Below are 16,262 nucleotides of genomic sequence, written 5' to 3'. Positions count from 1 at the left end.
TTGCAGGCTCACAGGTTGTCTGTGCTCCCAGGAGGCTGCACTGTCTGACAATTGAGCAGTGGGTACAGCAACTGTAACCTTGCATTGTCCTGTATCTGTCTTGGAGTATTTGTCTAAACTAATTTTCTTGGAACTAGGTGATAAAAATCATTAAACTTGGAGCTAGGTGATAAAATCATTAAACTAGCATCTAATCCTGTCATCCTGGTCAGCTGTGGTGTTGTATGTGGGTGGATGCAGGCTAGAAAACAGCTGATCTAGTGGCTGTGATGAGTACAGGGAATGGGATCAAGAAACTTTAATTGCTGATGTGAAGTGACATCAGGGGCTGTACTATGTGAGACATGTCACGGGAGCCTGTTTCCAGGGAAAATGTGTCTGGTTGCAGAGAGTGTAAGCATAGCACACTGTCACGCAATAAACAAGGGCTAGAACTGCAACAGAGGATATTCTCCTGTCCAGAGTGTCCTCCCAATGCCCAGATCCCTGCTGAAGCTGTTCTCCCAGGCCAGCATGTGCAACCATGGCTTTCCCGTTTGTTTTCAAGGTGCACACTAAGACCAGGATCCATCTGTGTCATGTACAGTGGGATGTAACACAGTCCCATAGGCCTGTGGACCCTTGTCACACTCTGCAGATCTCCGTCACCCGGCCTTCCCCAGAGGAGTCTGGTGCTGCCTGTGACACAGATGATATTGCTGAGTTTGCACCTTGGTGCTTGTGAGAAGAGGAACCAAGACAGAAACGTGCTGGCCACACCCAGCAGTGTGAGCAGCCCTGCCTGCATCCTCAGCATGTGGGCTCATCCCATCCTGGCACCTCTGCTGAGCTCCAACCAATGGATCAGGGTCCTTCCCTTGCAGAGGGACAGGGCAAGGAAGATGGCCCCAGTGAGGCAGGAGGGTCTGCTAGGGTGGAGTGGGCTGACAGAGCCAGTGGGGCATGGTAAAGCTGTTGGACAGAGAGAGGGAACAATAGGGTGGGATCCCTGAGCACATCCCCTGGCAGATACAGGGTAAAACCTGCTGTGCATAGTGCAGGGAACAGCAGTGCAGCCACAGGCACAGGATGTGGTTTGCACGTGTGGTTGGCCCTGCTGCTCAGCTCCCCCCATCATGGGGACACTGTGCACTGAGCAGGGTGCCTTGCGTCATTGTGCTATTGTCACCTTATTGTCTTGCTGTGCTGCTCTCACAGGGAGTTTTCCTCCCTGAAATGCCATACCTGTAGAAAACTCTCCTCCCCTTACAGCCCCAGTGCACCTGGAAGGCAGGTGAGGAAGCTTCTAGGGCACGTTTTGTGTGCAAAGGGTCTGGCATAAAAGCTGGCTCGCATGCCTTGCTTGACATCATCAGCCTTGCTTGACACTGTGTGTGATCTAGTGGCAGCTGACAAGAGCCTCTAACCAGGAGCACAGCTGCAATGACCACGGGGTGGGAGGATGGTAGCTGAAACCAAGCCATAGCCAAAAGGGTATCTGAAAGGGTTTGTGTCAGCCGGATTCCAAACTGTGCCTAGTGTACATCCTATGGGGAACATGAGTGCTAAGAGGTACTGCAGAGGAGTGCCTGGGGCTTGGCACCCTAGGGCTGGTGAATTGTGTGCTCCACCATGCTTCCACTTCTCACCACCAGAGCAGAGATTCAGGAAACATGAATTTTGCCTCCTGTTCTTAGACACGTGTCCGATGTCCTTTAGCATCTGGTGAACCAGTACAGGTTAAACTGCCACCATCTCCCAGCTCTTCTCACAATGCCTTGTTCCGTGACTTGCTTTGCCATCCCCTTTCCCTGTCATGACTCCCAGTCAGAGCATCCCTGGGGTCTCTCTGCTCCATCACTCTTAAAGACCTGCTCAGCAGCTTTGTTTGCTAGTCAGGAGCACAGAGATGCTCTAAGACCCGTGTTTGTGTTCGCAGTGCCTTGCAATACAACTCTCCACTGGTGGAAAGAGTGATTGCTTTTCTTAGCTCCTCTCAGCAAGTACATGGCATCAAACACAGCAAGACTGCAGTGCACTTTGCTGTCACCTCTCTCAGCTGCTGAGCTGCCCTGCCAAAAGGGTTGAACTTTGCCTACTGCTTCTTAGATTTCACCTTGTCCTTTCTTCTTTGTGTGTGAGATAATATAGTGTAAGAAAGGACGCCTTCTGCTGTTAAGCAAAGGGCTGAACCCAGGAGCCTGACCTGAATTATCAGCATAGCTGTTCCACCTTTCTCCTGGCCCTCCCCTTCTGGCCCTTGCTGGGCCTTTGATTAGCCTGCCAGGCTCATAACTCCTTGCAGCAGGGACAGGCAGCCCAGACATTTCTGGAAAAGGCTTTCTATATTCATGGGTAGTAAACAATATCAGAGAGGAGAGTATTCATTTAATAGCATCAACTAGGGAAAACCACCAAAACAGTAAATATCTGCCTTTGGAGGCAAATAGACCAACCTTTTGTTACCACTCCTGTCTCAGGCATTCAATATTTCCCATTTCACAGTGAGCACACATCACACGTTACAAAAGGTGCCTATTTGTCACATCTACTCTATATTTTCCTTGCTGAAATTTCACCTGACTCAGCCTCCTTCCTCTAGCTGGGGCAGAGAGCCTGTGGGCAGCTCTCTGCGTACCACTGTGCAGGGTAAAAAACAGTGTATGAGAACTGTTCCATTACTCTCCCAGCTGCTGTTAATCCCTACAAGGTTGGAAGCTGAGAGTTTCTTTCCCCTTGCTGTCCAAGCACTCTCCTTTCTCCTTTAGTGTGCCAGCCCCACAAATACATCCAACTGCTTTGCACTAGTGGGGAGTTCCATCTCTCCAGTGGAGGTCCCTTGACAGCTTCATATGGACACCTCCAAAGCACACAAGAAGCCACCCTGGGTTAAAGCACAGGCTCCTTTGCTCCAAGGTGTCCTTTTCCCGCAGCAATTTCTACGGAATGACTTGGAAAGGGGTGTAAGGAGTGTGAGGACAGAGGTGTCCCTCCCAGCCTGTCCATCCTGACTGCACCCAGCAGCAATGGATTGGTTTCTTCCAATGAGCCTCAGGTGATAATCACATGCCTGACAGGCTTGGACTTATTAGATATGTGAGGCCAAGCTGGATTGTAATCAACAATGTTCTTGAGACGAAAGCAGGCATGGACTGAAAGTGTCTTCTCTTCCCCATTCTGCAGGGAAGCAGAGCTTTCTAGGCTCTACCCTCAAACAATCATCAGAAATGCCACAAGGTGGGACTCTGAGCAGCTGTAGATGGTGTCAGTGCTCTGACAGGGGGTTCAGCTCCTCTGCAGCAGTAGGAATGTGGGCAGGAGGCAAGCCCTGGAGGGGCAGTGATGTTTGGGCACTGCTGGCAGGGTGCTGTGTGTGCACAAGGCGAATAGGCTTTGGCAGTCCCTCAGGCTGCCCTGCTGGTGTACACTGCCCCTCTGCAAGGCAAGCAAGCTTTTTTTGCCATACCCATCCCTCTGTCAGACACTGTTAACTCCCAGGAAAATTTCTGAGTCTGGTGCATTCCCCTGTAGTGGTACTCTCCAGTCACTGGATTCCTTGAGTATGGGAATGAGCTGTGGGCTCTACCTGCCTTTTCTGATCTCTCCCACCCAGCCCCAGGCTCTGCTCAGCATGGTCCTTGCCCAGCTTGGGTGTGGGTGCTGTATCAGCCTCTGTCTGCCCCTGAGCACAACAGGGGCACATCTGGCAGGTCAAAGGGCACAGGGGAGCCTGGGAGGAATTTAAAAAGTGGCGCCAAATGATCACCTCCCTTCCCAAATTCAGAGAGATGCTGTAAGACCCATGTTTTGTTCTCAGTGGCTTACAGTGCAACTCTCCAGTGCAACTGGAAAACCAGTGGTTTTCTCTGTGGAAACAGTGGTTGCTTTTCTTAGCTCCCCTCAGCAAGCACATGGCATCAAACACAGCTCAGAGAGCTTGAGAAGGAAAGGATGAGTTGCAGAGAACAGGAATCCCCCTGGTGCTTGCAAGGGGCCCTGTGGGCAGAGAAGAAGGAAGGAGGAAGCACGAGGGTTTGCCTGCAGGACTGCTCTCCTGTGTAGTCTTTGTGTCTGAAGGGCAGACACACTGCTGGCACACTTGTGGTCTTTGCAGAAGTACACATTTCACCTACCCATGCCTACCCTTGCCTGAGGCTGTGCTGGAATCCATGCAGTATCCCAGCAGTATCCCACATTCCAGCTCAGCAGACACTGACAGGAACACTGAAGAAAACCTGGATCAGTCTGTACATCTGTGAAGGCCTTTTTATCTGAAATAAAGACAACAGAGAAGAGGCTGATGTTCCTGCAAAGGATTAAATCTGATAAGTGCATAGTCTAAGAGAAATGACTGGCTGGAGTCCTGGTGAAGGTAGACACCTAGTCAGAAATGTGTGGCTGTTTTGCCAGCTCAGCTCATGCAATCCCTTCACACCCACTTCCAGCCCAGGAGTCTTATGCAGCGCCTCTTTTCTTGTGCCCATAACCAAGGAAAAGTACCTGAGTTGCAGGGGGCAAAAGAAGGGGCTGGCAGAATGAAGACCATCCTGCTGTAGGAAAAGACCAGGTTTGAGACCATCTGAGGCACCTGAAGGTGCACTAATCCATGGGACCTGATCAGATGCATGTGTGGGTCCTGAGGGTGGAGGAAGTAGCCAAGAGACTATCTATCATAGCTGAGAAGTTGTCACCAGCAACTTCCAGTAAAGTTCCCACTGACTGTAAAACGAGAAGCACAACTCCCTTTTTAGAAAGGGGAAATGAGGGAGACCCAGGGAACTACAGGCCAGTCAGTCTCCCTTTGGTGCTGGGCAAGATAATGGAGCAGTTCCTGCTGGGAAGGAATTCAGTCCCTGCCCACCCTTTTCCAAAGGGAGTCCGAGTTGGGAAGCCTGCAAGACTGTAGTAGGCAGGGATGGGACTGCTCTTGGGGTGCTCTGCTGCCACCAATAGCTCTGTCCTAGGCTGCAAGAGAGGGATCCACAGGTGAATGTGGTAACCAAAGGAGATGAGCCCTGTCCAAATGAGAACAAGAAATATCCCAGCAGACCACTTCCCATCCTGCTTACATGAGCTCCTTCTCCTCTCCAGAGAAGTGCCAGCAGCCCCAGTGGGACTCACAGCTCCGGTTTAGGCCAAACCAGAGATTTTACAGGATCAGCGAAGAGGTGACACTGAGCTGCTTTGAGAACGACGCTCCTCCCCTCGCTGTGATCAGATGTGCAAACAGGAAGAATGCTTGGGAGGTGTTGGACATTTCAGGAAAATGGCACAAGTTGACACAGAACCTGAGCTGCACTACGGGTAAGCTAGGAAGCAACAGATCTCCCCTGCTATGTGCACTTCACACTGTGGAGGTGACCTGGACATCGTGCTGTATCTGTGAGACACCTTGGGCACAGCTCAGAGTCAGGTCCCAGTTGGGAGCAGTCTCCAAGGTGGAGAGGGTTAGAAGCCTTTAGTGTGGGACAGGTTTTCTCATCCCTGCATCTCCCAGTCTCTTCCTGAGTTGTATGTCACAGGGAAGTCAGAGGGGATCCTGCCCCTCAGTTTTCACCTCTCTCCCAGTGTCCCGTATCCACCTCCTTGCCCAGGCACATGCTCTTCTTCTGCTCTTGGGGGTCCCTGGGTTTCCTCATGGTGTTGAATGCGGACATTAACTCCAGTTCATTATGGAAAAGCCTTGGTCCCTCTCCTGCCTGAGCATTCCCTCGCTGAGGACTCTCACACCTTCTCCCTGACAGCAAAATGTCCAAAACCTCAGTGGGATGCAAGACTTCAGTTTTTGGAGAATGAAACTGAATACCCACAGAATAGAGAACTGACCCTGACCTGTCCCAAAGGCCTTGAGCCCTCTTTCCCCGAGGTCAAATGTACAATGGAAATTCAAGGAGTGAGTTCTGGAAAACCATTCTATGTGGATGCCTGGTGGGGCAGGAACAGCACAGGCGCCTGGACACGCATTGAGGGGGATGTCCTGTGTATGGGTAAGTGAGGCTGCAGCAGCTGCCCGTGTCTCCCCTCTACCCTCACCCTCCCTGGGCCCTGCTGCCTGTGCAAACTGCTGAAGAGGACAACGCAGCCAGGAGACAACAGAGCAGGCAGAACCAGCTGGGCAAGCTGAAATCTCCTGCAGTGGTTCCTGAGCAGGCCAAGTCTGGGGCTCCCAGCCGGGTGCCCAGGCCAGGGGCAGGATCCAAGGCTGCCAGCCAGGTGCCCATGGAGGTTCCATTATCTTTGCTGTGCCTCCAGGTGACACCCTGGAATGCACAGGTCTGCTTCTTCCCCTGCTGGCCCATGGATAAGGGACCTGGGGACACCTCCTGCACCTGCAGGGGCTGGAGCAGAGGAGAATGAAGGGACCCTGATGATGCAGGGCTGGCTCAGCCCTTGCCACTGGGACAGGAGGCATTATGGGATGGACCTGGGGGAGGATCAATGCCACCCATCAGGGGATGGAGATGCAGAGCTGTCCCTGCCAGAGACACAGCTGTGCCCAGTGGGGGCATGGCAGTACATGGCACTGCTCAGGAGAGAAGCACAGGGAGAGACAGGATGGGAATCTCCCTGCTTTGGGTTGTGGGATGTGGACAGGAGTGTCCAGAGAGAAATGTGGGTGGATAGAGGCAGATTGATCAATGAGTGATTCTTCATGCTTTACAAGTTCAAGGAAAGTCCATCCCAACAAGGCTTGCCCTCAGGTCACATCCCAGCAGATGGAATGTGTCACCTTCCCTCTCCATTCATTGCCTGGAGGGGTTGCTGGGGATTTCTCTCCCACCACTCACCCATACCCCACTTCATCATCTCATCATCTCCAGCCCATCTAACACCCACTTTCACCTCTGACAGAAGGGTGCAAAAGGCCCCTGTGGGACTCCAGACTTCAACTGGCACCAGACCAGGAGAACTATGAGAAGGATGAGAAAGTGATGCTGAGCTGCCCTGAAGGTTTCCAGCCACCCTACACTGAAATCCAATGTCAGACTCAATTCCAGGATGATTATGAAACACGTGGGTACGAAGAATTTTGGCGTGGAAGAGACTCCAGCGGTGCCTGGGTCCGCATTCATTCCAGTGTGGAGTGCATCGGTAAGGGAAGGACCTGGAGCAGGATAATCCTCTGCAGGGGGAGATCCTGAGAACATCTCTGAGGGGGGGCAGCATGGGAAGCTCAGGGTTTTTCCTTGGGCACAGCACTGTGAGGATGGAGGCTGTGGAAGCAGCTCCTGCTTCCAGGCCAGGAGGAAATGTCTCCTCTTGTGCTCTCCCATGGCACCAAAGGATGGCTGCAGCCACGCAGCTCAGAGGGTTTGAGGCAGGCAGGATCCCTTTGCTGCTCCCTGTGAGCCAGGATGTTGCCCAGATAGGGCCAAACCTTCCTGGCTTCCCTCTGTTCTCCCCAAGGTGTCCTGATGTTTGACTGAACAGGAGCGGTTGTGCCACTGGAGGAATTCATCCAATGGTTGACATGCAGTTTCCTAGAGCACCATGACCCCAAACTCCTCCTGCTCCCCTTTCAGAGGGCTGTAGCAACCACCTTCAGTCTCCTTTTCTATCCAACCAAGCTGGGGTGGCAGGGGCACAAAGCTGCTGGTTGTGGTGCTCAGCTGGGCAGCTCTCGTCTTCTGCCATCTGTGCTGTTTGAGAGCAAAGCCTCTGCACAAGGGGCTTGGCACAGCATTTTCCCTTTGTGCCAAAGTTGGTCTGCACCTTGTGAGTGGGAGAAGGCAGATTGTATTTTAAACCCCTTCAGGCCTCACAAACCTTCTTGCAGAGGCTTGAACAGGCAAGGGCTCCTTCCAGAAGCCAGCATCCTTCTCTGTAGCAATCATTGCCACAAAGCCTCCCCCTGCAGCATTGGACAAACTGCTGGGACCAGCTGCTGCTCAGCTACTGCCCACTGAGCCTGGGGCATGGTGAATTTGGTGAGGACGTGATGAGAAGGAAGGGTTGTGTCAGGAGAAAGGGGCAGGGGCATTGTTAAAGCAGGAGATGTGAATGCAGAAGGCACTGCTCAGCCCTGTCCCCCAGTGGGGCAGGAGGAGAGCAGCCAAGGCACAGAGGGAGCGAGAACAGGGAGCCCCCGAGGGTAACAGGGGCGTGGCTGATCCCTGTGGGAGGGATGAGCCCTGGATGAAGGGCCCTGCATGCCAGCAGCAGTGGTGGTGCCATGGCCCAGCAAGTGCCCCCTGGGCTGGGCTGGGTGACAGGCCTGCATGAGAGGCTGGAGGGAGTCCCCGGGTGCAGGGGTGATTGTGCTGGGAATGTCCCTGCTCTGGGCTTTGGAGGAGGGAATATGGTACCCATGGACACAAGCGGGAATGGGGCAGGTTCATGGATGAGTGATCCTTCACAATTTCCATGCATCAGGAAAGCCCCTTCCCAACAAGCCTTGCCCTCAGGTCACATCCCAGCAGATGGAGGTGTCACCTTCCCTCTCCATTCATTGCCTGGAGGTGTTGCTGGGGATTTCTCTTCCACCACTCACCCATACCCCACTTCATCATCTCATCATCTCCAGCCCATCTAACACCCACTTTCACCTCTGACAGAAGGGTGCAAAAGGCCCCAGTGGGACTCCAGACTTCAACTGGCACCAGACCAGGTGAATTATAAGAAGAATGAAGAAGTGATGCTGAGCTGCCCTGAAGGTTTCCAGCCACCCTTCACCCATCTCAAATGTTCAAGTGAAGTCCAGTCCTCTGGTGGGAAACCTGTATACAGAGAGCTCTGGACTGGAAGAAACTCCCGAGGTGCCTGGGTCCGCATTCGGCTCGGCGTGGAGTGCACTGGTAAGGAAGGGATCAGGAGCCCTCTTGGCTGCCTTGCTCTGCCCTTCCTGAGCAGGGAAAGCAGGGTGTGGGGGCACAGGAGGTTTTGGGCTCCATGCTGCCCAGGGAAATGGCAGGTGTCAAGTCCAGCCTGCAGGTCACCACTGGGGGTGTTGGTGATAAGGGTCTCCCTGAGGGCTTCTGGCAAGAGGATGTGCACAAAGCAAAAAAGCATGGGAGAGGGATTTGTGGTGGAGTTTGTGGCCAGCACATGGCACCACTGTTGGAGCAGGATCAGAGAGCTTTACTGCCAGTGTGGCTGTGGGTACCACAGCTTGTTCCACGTGGGCTGGGCCCCTCCAGGTTCTGCAGCATGGTGGGTGCAGGCTTAGCACTCTCTCGCACAGCTTAGGGCATTCATGTTCCCTCCAAGGGAACAGAGCTGTTCCTGATAGAGCCGTAGAGATTCTGGGACACACAGAAACCTCCGTTTTGAATGAATGGGGAAATTGCTTGAGCAGTAGTATCCAGTCATTCGCCCACATTCATTCCTATTCAACTCCTCCTGCTCCCCTTTCAGAGGGCTGCAGTGACCACCTTCAGGCTCTCCTTTTCTATCCCATTGGGCTGGGTGATGAGCAAAGTTGTCTGACTGCAGCATCCTTGCATGGCTGGGTGTGGAAGGGAATAAAGTGACCTTCTGGCAATCTTTCCTTCACAGAAGTGCTCCAGGTTGACCATGAGACCTTTGAGATTTCCAGCACCAGCATCAAACTGAAATGGACCTGCAGGTTCCCTGATGCCTGCCAGGGCATGAGGGCCATGTGCCGGCTGGCAGCGCCTTCCTCCCCCTCTCTGTGAGGCTGAGGAGGTGAATGCAGAGCAGATGTTACATGGCCAGGAGGGAATATTCACCTGCTCCCCTTTGCAGCCCTTCACTGAGTACAGTGTCACCATTGACTTGCCTCCCAACACAACCCTGTTCTCATGGTTGTTCACGACACAGGAAACAGGTAAGTGCACAGAAATATCAGAGACAAGGAACAGTCCAGAGCTGTGTCACAGGGAGGAGAATAGATGCTCCCCTCATCCCTCAGCTCAGCCTGATCATTTGCTCTGTGCAGGGATGTGCCTGGGATCAGAGCTGCTTGGGTCCTGTGGAGAGCCCTCTGGGGAGGGGGCTGGGAGAGCCCTGAGCGGGGCACAGCCCGTTCTCATTGTCCCACTCCACCCTGCACTGTTGTGCTTCCCACTGCTGCAGCACACGCAGCCTTTGCAGGGGACAAACCCCTCGTAGGGAGTCCCTGTGCAGCCTGTCCCTTGGCCAGGAGCTGCTGCAGCCTCCTGTGGCCTCAGCCCCTGCCCATGGCCCTGTGTGTGACCCCATGGTCTGTGCTTGCAGTGCCGGACAAACCGGAGCAGCTGTGGCTGGATCCCGACAGGGGCTCTCAGGTGGAGCGCACCGCCCTCCTGCAATGGGGAGATCATCGGATACCAGGTACCAAGGGAGCAGGGCAGACCCTCACCTCCCGGCCTGGAGCTCTGTGCAGGCACACTGGGAACTGTGGGCAAGGGACAGACATGAAGAAATACAGGAGGATTAAGAAGCTCAGTGGTCCTCTTATGGAGCACGTCACGACAGTGCCTGTGATACTGCAAGGCCTCGGGCTCAGTACATACATCTACAGCCCTTCAAACGAGCAGCCTCCCTCTTCCCTTCTCAGAGGCCCAGCCCTTTGCTCACAGAGGTTTCTGCTCACACATCCTCAGGGCTGGATCCAAATTCCTCCTCTCCTCTGTTTTGAGCTCCCCGCACGGGGCTGAGGCTCCTGCCCGTTCCTTCCGGAGCCTTGCCCAGGCTCAGGGAAGGGCAGGCACAGGGAAGGGCAGGCTGGCAGGGGACGTTGCCAGCTGCGGGCACCTTCCCAGCGGGCAGCGGGAGCTGCTGAGTCCCAGCCGCGTCTCCTGTCCGCAGCTGAGCATCACAGCCAGGAACGCAGGGGACAGCAGCGTGCTGGAGACCCGGCGGCTGCGCCTCGAGGGCTCCGTCACCCAGCACCGGCTGCGGGGCACAGCCCTGGCAGCAGCTACGCCGTGATGCTCCAGGGGCTGGACGGCTGCTGGGCCGGGGCTGCGCTGGCGAGGGAGTTTCACAGCAACAGCAGCTCCGGTGAGCTTTGCTGTGGGGCCAGGCGGGAGCCCGGGCACAGCCGAGCCCTGCTCGGCGGCCTGCGCTGCCGAGGCGTCCCCCTGCTGCTGTAGCGGCCCTGCCGATGCTCATTCCCCCTGTTGCCCTGCAGACAGCCCGCACCCCAGGCCATCAGCTGCCGCGGCGCCCGCGACATCGCCCCCTCGCAAGGCACGGCGTGCTCCCCTGCGCCCCATCGCCAGCGGCTCTGAGGCCGCCAGGTGGCGCTTAGCGCCGCGGCTCCGCAGCCCCGCCGGGGCTCTCCCCACGCCGGGCGCTGGCCTGCAGCCGCCTCCCTTCCGTGGCCGCCGTGCCCTTTGCCACTGCCTTTGGGCCCGCAGGGGAGCACCAGCTGATCGTGGCCGCCACGCGCAACGCCTCGCTGATCGAGAGCATCTGCTCGAGGGCAGGCACGGCTCTCCAATACCAGCGCTGTACCGGGCGCTCTGCTCAACCTCAGCGCCGCCACGGACTTCGTGCTGGGCGGCGGCAGCCGCGGGCAGGGGCCTGCACTGGCGCTGCCCTCAGCCCGGGCCGGGACTACACGGCCCTGCTGCGCCTCGTCGCCTCGGGCCGCAGGTACCATCGGGGGCCCCTGCTCCTGCGCCTGCTGCGCCGGGGCTGGGCCCCTCGCTGCCTCTGCGCTGCCTCTGAGCCCATGCTCCTGTCCCGTGCCTCGGCACCGGGCTCTCCCTGGGCTCCCGGGCCACAGCCGCCTCACTCGGTGGCCCTGCCCGGGGACCTTGGCCTCCAGCTGGGCCAGTGCTGCAGGACTGGCCTGAGCTCTCCCTCCTGTCTCCTCCAACAGGCAGAGAAGTTCACCTGTGTCTGCTACAGCTTCTCTCTTGGTAAGTGTCTCCTTGCTCCTGGTGCCCAAGTCTCTCTCCTGCCTGCTCCCTTTTGCCGGCCTGGCAGCTTCTCTGGAAACAAGCCGGCCCAGGGCAGATGTAGTGGAATATTGCCATACTTTGGTCTTCATAGATGTTCTCTATATTTTGAGGCTATTTGTGGTGGATGGCCTTTGGACATCCTCAGGACTCTTGGATAGGTGGGGGCCCAGTGGCCACTGGTGATTGCACATCATCCCTGCCATCACCACAGGTTTAGTCTTAGTCCCAGTAATCTCCTGGTGTCTTTGCAACCCCTCCATGTAGATACCTCACTTGGCAGTGTCTGGGGCCTTCAGGGACACATGTTCCGCAATGGAAGGTATCACACCAAGGAAACACCTGCTTATTCTGCCCCAGCTCAGCTTTTCTCTAATGCAAAACCTTGAGTGGAAGACAAGGGAAGTTGCTTTTCTCTCCATGTCCCTGTGGGATGTCCCAATGCTTGGTGCAGGCTGTGCAGGATCCTGAGCCTAGGCTGTGCTGCTTGCAGGGCAGGAGCCATCATCTCCGCTGGACAGCAAGCCCGTGGTTATGGCAGTATCACTGACTGTTGCATTCCTGGCACTGGGAATTTTGCTGCTTTTTGTGGTCTTCAGGTCAGTATGTGGCTCACCTCTCCTGCCCTCTGTGAGGCATTCAGCAGCTTGCAGTGGCAGGGAGTGTCCAAGTGGAGCCTGGGATGAGGCAGGGTGGTGAGATGGGCAACAGCTTCAGCTTTGTCTCTCTCTTCTGCTGGTCTGTGCACTTGCCTTGCTGTTTTGCAGGTTAAAGCACAACAGTTCAAGAGGGTCGGAGAACAGCAGCACTATACCCCTGAGAGGATGTCAGAAAGGTGCAGTATGAGCAAGGGCCTTGTGTGCCTTGTCTGGACAGGCTGTCTGTTAAAAGCACGGGCAGGATGATTGCAGGTTCCACAAGTTCCTTGCAGGAACAAGGTGGTCAGAGCTGGCTGGCACAGGGAAAGGGACTCCTCCTAGGAGAATCCCTTCTGTGTGGGGAGGGACAGTCTAAGGTTTGGAGAAGTTCTGGCTGCTGCAATGCCATCTCAGTCCCAGCTGCAGAGTTCCAGGACTGGCCAGTTTGGCACCAGTTGGATGCTAAAGTCCTGTCCTTGTGGTCTCTGCAGATATATGCAAGACAAACACACAGATCCCGGTGGAGGAACTGCTGGAGGCTCTGAAGATGTTTAAGAGGGAAGAAATAGAGGCAGAACAGACAGATGATGAATCAGTCAACAGGCATGGTGCTGGGCTTCTTAGAGAATATCAGGTCTGGTTTAGCTTTGCTTTCCCACCTGGCTGCACTCCCCACTCCTCAGCCCTTCCCTGGATGTGTGGTGCAGTCAGCTGTGGCCGCAGCCCCAGAATATATCCCAGTGCTGAGTGGGCTTGTTTTCTTCCTCTGCAGCAATTGCCCTCCACTTTGTTGCACCCCTGCAATGCTGGCAAGGAGCTCTGTAATCAAAACAAGAACCGCTACAAGAGCATCATCCCATGTAAGCAGAGCTCTCCAGGGACTGGCTCAGGCTCTTGGAGCTGGCTGGGGTAGCAAAGGATGCTGGGCTGGTGTAGGGGCCTCTTAGCACTTCAGAAATACTGAGCTACTCATCTCATCCTCCATGGCCACTAAAACTGAGAGACATTTCTGGCCCCATTCTTCTATATCCTGTTGGAGTATCCTTGTTCTGCTCTTCAAATATTCCTGCAAACTTAATGAAACATCATATTCCTGTTCCTGATGGTAGTCAGTGCTGAACACTGTCATGTACCTTCCAGAGGCAGGTGTTTGTGGGAAAGTGGAAGGAGTGACCCAATTTCTTCCAAACTTTAAAGCTCCTCCGGGCCCCACATGATGTGTACATTTGGCCATTTCATAATCTTCCTTAAAACTCCATTGCACTTCCTGCTGTGCCATGTCACCCTTTGTCTCATCAGCTGTTCTTTAACCCTGAACATGTCCTGAGGCCTCGGGTGCTGCTGGGGAGGCAACAGATAATCACAGACTTTAATAAATTACACCTTCCCCCTTAATCAGTCTCTTTGTTGCTGCCCTAAAGCATCAGTCCACCTCCCTTCTCTTTCAGATGATCACTGCCGTGTGGTACTGCAGCCCTCTGACACTGGGAATGGCTACATCAATGCCAGCTATGTGGATGTAGGTAGTGAGGAATTGTTACCCTGGGAAGGGTAGGAAAGGTGCCTGGCAGGAGGACAGTCCTGCTCACACGGGGGACCCTGAGGTCTGGCACTTTTTGCCCTTAAGCTGGCAGGTCTTGGGATGTTGCTTCCCCTGAATCCTCTCCAAGCTGTCAGGAGTACTCTGGGTTTGTGTGCAGTTCTCACCTCTAACAAAAAGGGACCCATGTGAGGGAATGGGAACTGAGATGCAGACCCTGGGTACCCACTGTCTGCGCTGGCCAGGAAAGGTGCTTGGGACACACTGTGCTGAGAGTTCTGGGCTTTGGTGCCTGGGGGATGGATCCTTTATTTCATTCCCTGTTAAACATTCAACTCACGTGATGAGAGCTGTTTGAATCTCTCCCCTGCAGACCTACCGAAGTCCACGCTTCTTCATTGCAGCTCAAGGTAGGTGCTCCCAACCTTCATCCTCAGGAGATGCCATTCACTACCCTGAGAAATCTGGGAAATGGGGAACTGGGATAGCAGCCAGGGAGCTGTGAATGGCTCACTCCAAGTCCCTGTGTCTCTGGGGTCTCTGGGGTTGTTCAGTTCTCTCTGAACAGTTGTTATAGGTGCTACAGGGCATGGAAGGTCTCAGTGGTAGCTTGGCAGCAGCTGGAGCTGGTATCTGCACTGCCCAGTATGAGGACATGGTCCTTCCACTCACAAGCCTAGTTTGTTCCCTTTGGCAGCTGGCATGACAGGGACAATCCTGCAAATGCCATGTCTGCACCCTGTGCACTCGGATACAGTCTCTCCCCAGTAGTGCAAAGCCTGGATGGCTTTGTTTGCTCTGTGCAGCGTGCAATGAGGAGGTCTTGGCTTCCTGCAGAGCTGCAGAAATGCTCCTTGGAAAATAGGGCCCTAAATGTGGGAGTAGCTGACAGTCATCTCAAGGAGCCCCCAGAGCAACAGTGAATCCCTGACATGGGCTCATCTTCCCTCCCTTCTCCTTGTCCTAATTTCTAACATGGTGATGAAGCCGATGTGGCCAGCACTCCCTTCAGGTCCTGATGTGCCCTGGCTGTACCTCTGTGTCTAGGCAGAAGAAAGCCTGGGAATGTCCAAAAATGTGCTCATGGCTTGGATACTTGCATAGGGCTCTCCTCTTCCTTCCCAAGGCCCTTTGGCTGGGACAGTGGTGGATTTCTGGCACATGGTCTGGCAGGAGAAGACCTCAGTCATTGTGATGCTGACGGGCTTAGTGGAACAGAACAAGGTAGAGAAAACCTCTCAGCCCGTGAAACCGCTCAGCTTGGGCATTGCCAGAGCCCAGGCTTCCACACCTGCTGTGCTCCCAGTGCAGCTGTCAGCAGGGACAGGGAGAAGCACTGCACCCCTGCAATGCTCTCCTTGTGAGTTTTCCTGTACCCAGAGGTCTCACTGCTGTTGACAGATCAAGTGTGAGCAGTATTGGCCAGAGCAGGAGCAGGTCTACGGCGACTTCACCGTGACACTCAACAACACCTGGACCACCACAGGCCTTGTCAAACGCATCTTCGGCCTGCAGAAGGTAAGCCTGGCGTGGAGCTGAGGTGGGAATGCAGGATGTGTTTGGATTCCAGCAGCTGGTGGGAGCTGGCAGACATGGACCCAGTGGGGAGCCTGGTCTCCAGCACAAAAAGGTGCAGTGTCAGCAGGTTGCTATAGATGGAATCCATACCAGGCCATCAGCCCCAGGTTTCTGTGCCAGACAAAGGCAGTCAGTCAGCTCCAGTGGTCACCCCAGAGCAGTCTGGACTGACATTGCACATGGGGATATTGTAGATTCCTGACAGCTTGAGTGAGGTGACTACAAAGGGTATAAAAGCAGATAAAGGCTATGGAATGGAATCTCTGCACATCCAGGGTGATGGGACAGGTGCCTGCCTGTCACCTGAATCAATCTGCAGAAGGTCCACACTGAAGCTCCTTGGTCACTTACAGCCCTAAACCTGTACATGCAGTTTATGATTTAAGATAACCTACATAAGGTCATGAGCCAAGATGTGCGCTCCTGCTGAAGTTCCACCTGAGATAAAGGGCAGAAACTGAAGGAGTTGCAAGGAGGGAAAACAGGCACAACATGAAGAAATTGCAGTTATGCATATTTCTGTCCTTTCTTGTCTTGCCCAGAGCAATATGTAGCTGAAACGTAAAGCTCCAAGAGCACCTGATGGTAAGATTGTAGCGTTAGTTCATGCCAAGTGAATGTGATGTTTAGGGAAAATCACAATGGGCTGGTAACAAATGACTACATTCACATCAGTGT

General features: G+C 54.5%; 1 protein-coding gene across 1 annotated transcript in view; it reads left to right on the top strand.

Moving 5' to 3' along the window:
* Positions 1-16,138, top strand: part of LOC115915793 (receptor-type tyrosine-protein phosphatase kappa-like) — a 29,946-nt gene extending 13,808 nt beyond the window's left edge. The window contains 21 exon segments of the mRNA XM_030969471.1: positions 6,832-7,071; positions 9,475-9,608; positions 9,610-9,766; positions 10,156-10,198; positions 10,200-10,251; positions 10,729-10,816; positions 10,819-10,945; positions 11,078-11,119; positions 11,230-11,344; positions 11,346-11,450; positions 11,453-11,520; positions 11,725-11,789; positions 12,322-12,427; positions 12,596-12,663; positions 12,958-13,100; positions 13,239-13,326; positions 13,915-13,985; positions 14,380-14,416; positions 15,133-15,230; positions 15,408-15,524; positions 16,127-16,138. Coding sequence (XP_030825331.1) covers positions 6,832-7,071; positions 9,475-9,608; positions 9,610-9,766; positions 10,156-10,198; positions 10,200-10,251; positions 10,729-10,816; positions 10,819-10,945; positions 11,078-11,119; positions 11,230-11,344; positions 11,346-11,450; positions 11,453-11,520; positions 11,725-11,789; positions 12,322-12,427; positions 12,596-12,663; positions 12,958-13,100; positions 13,239-13,326; positions 13,915-13,985; positions 14,380-14,416; positions 15,133-15,230; positions 15,408-15,524; positions 16,127-16,138 — 1,976 coding nt within the window.
* Positions 16,139-16,262: the final 124 nt, after the last annotated feature.

This window comes from Camarhynchus parvulus, chromosome Z (genome assembly GCF_901933205.1).
Source record: "Camarhynchus parvulus chromosome Z, STF_HiC, whole genome shotgun sequence".
NCBI classification, from domain to species: domain Eukaryota; kingdom Metazoa; phylum Chordata; class Aves; order Passeriformes; family Thraupidae; genus Camarhynchus; species Camarhynchus parvulus.
The sequence above is the reverse complement of the archived record's forward strand: the minus strand, read 5'-3'. Positions and strand labels throughout refer to the sequence as shown.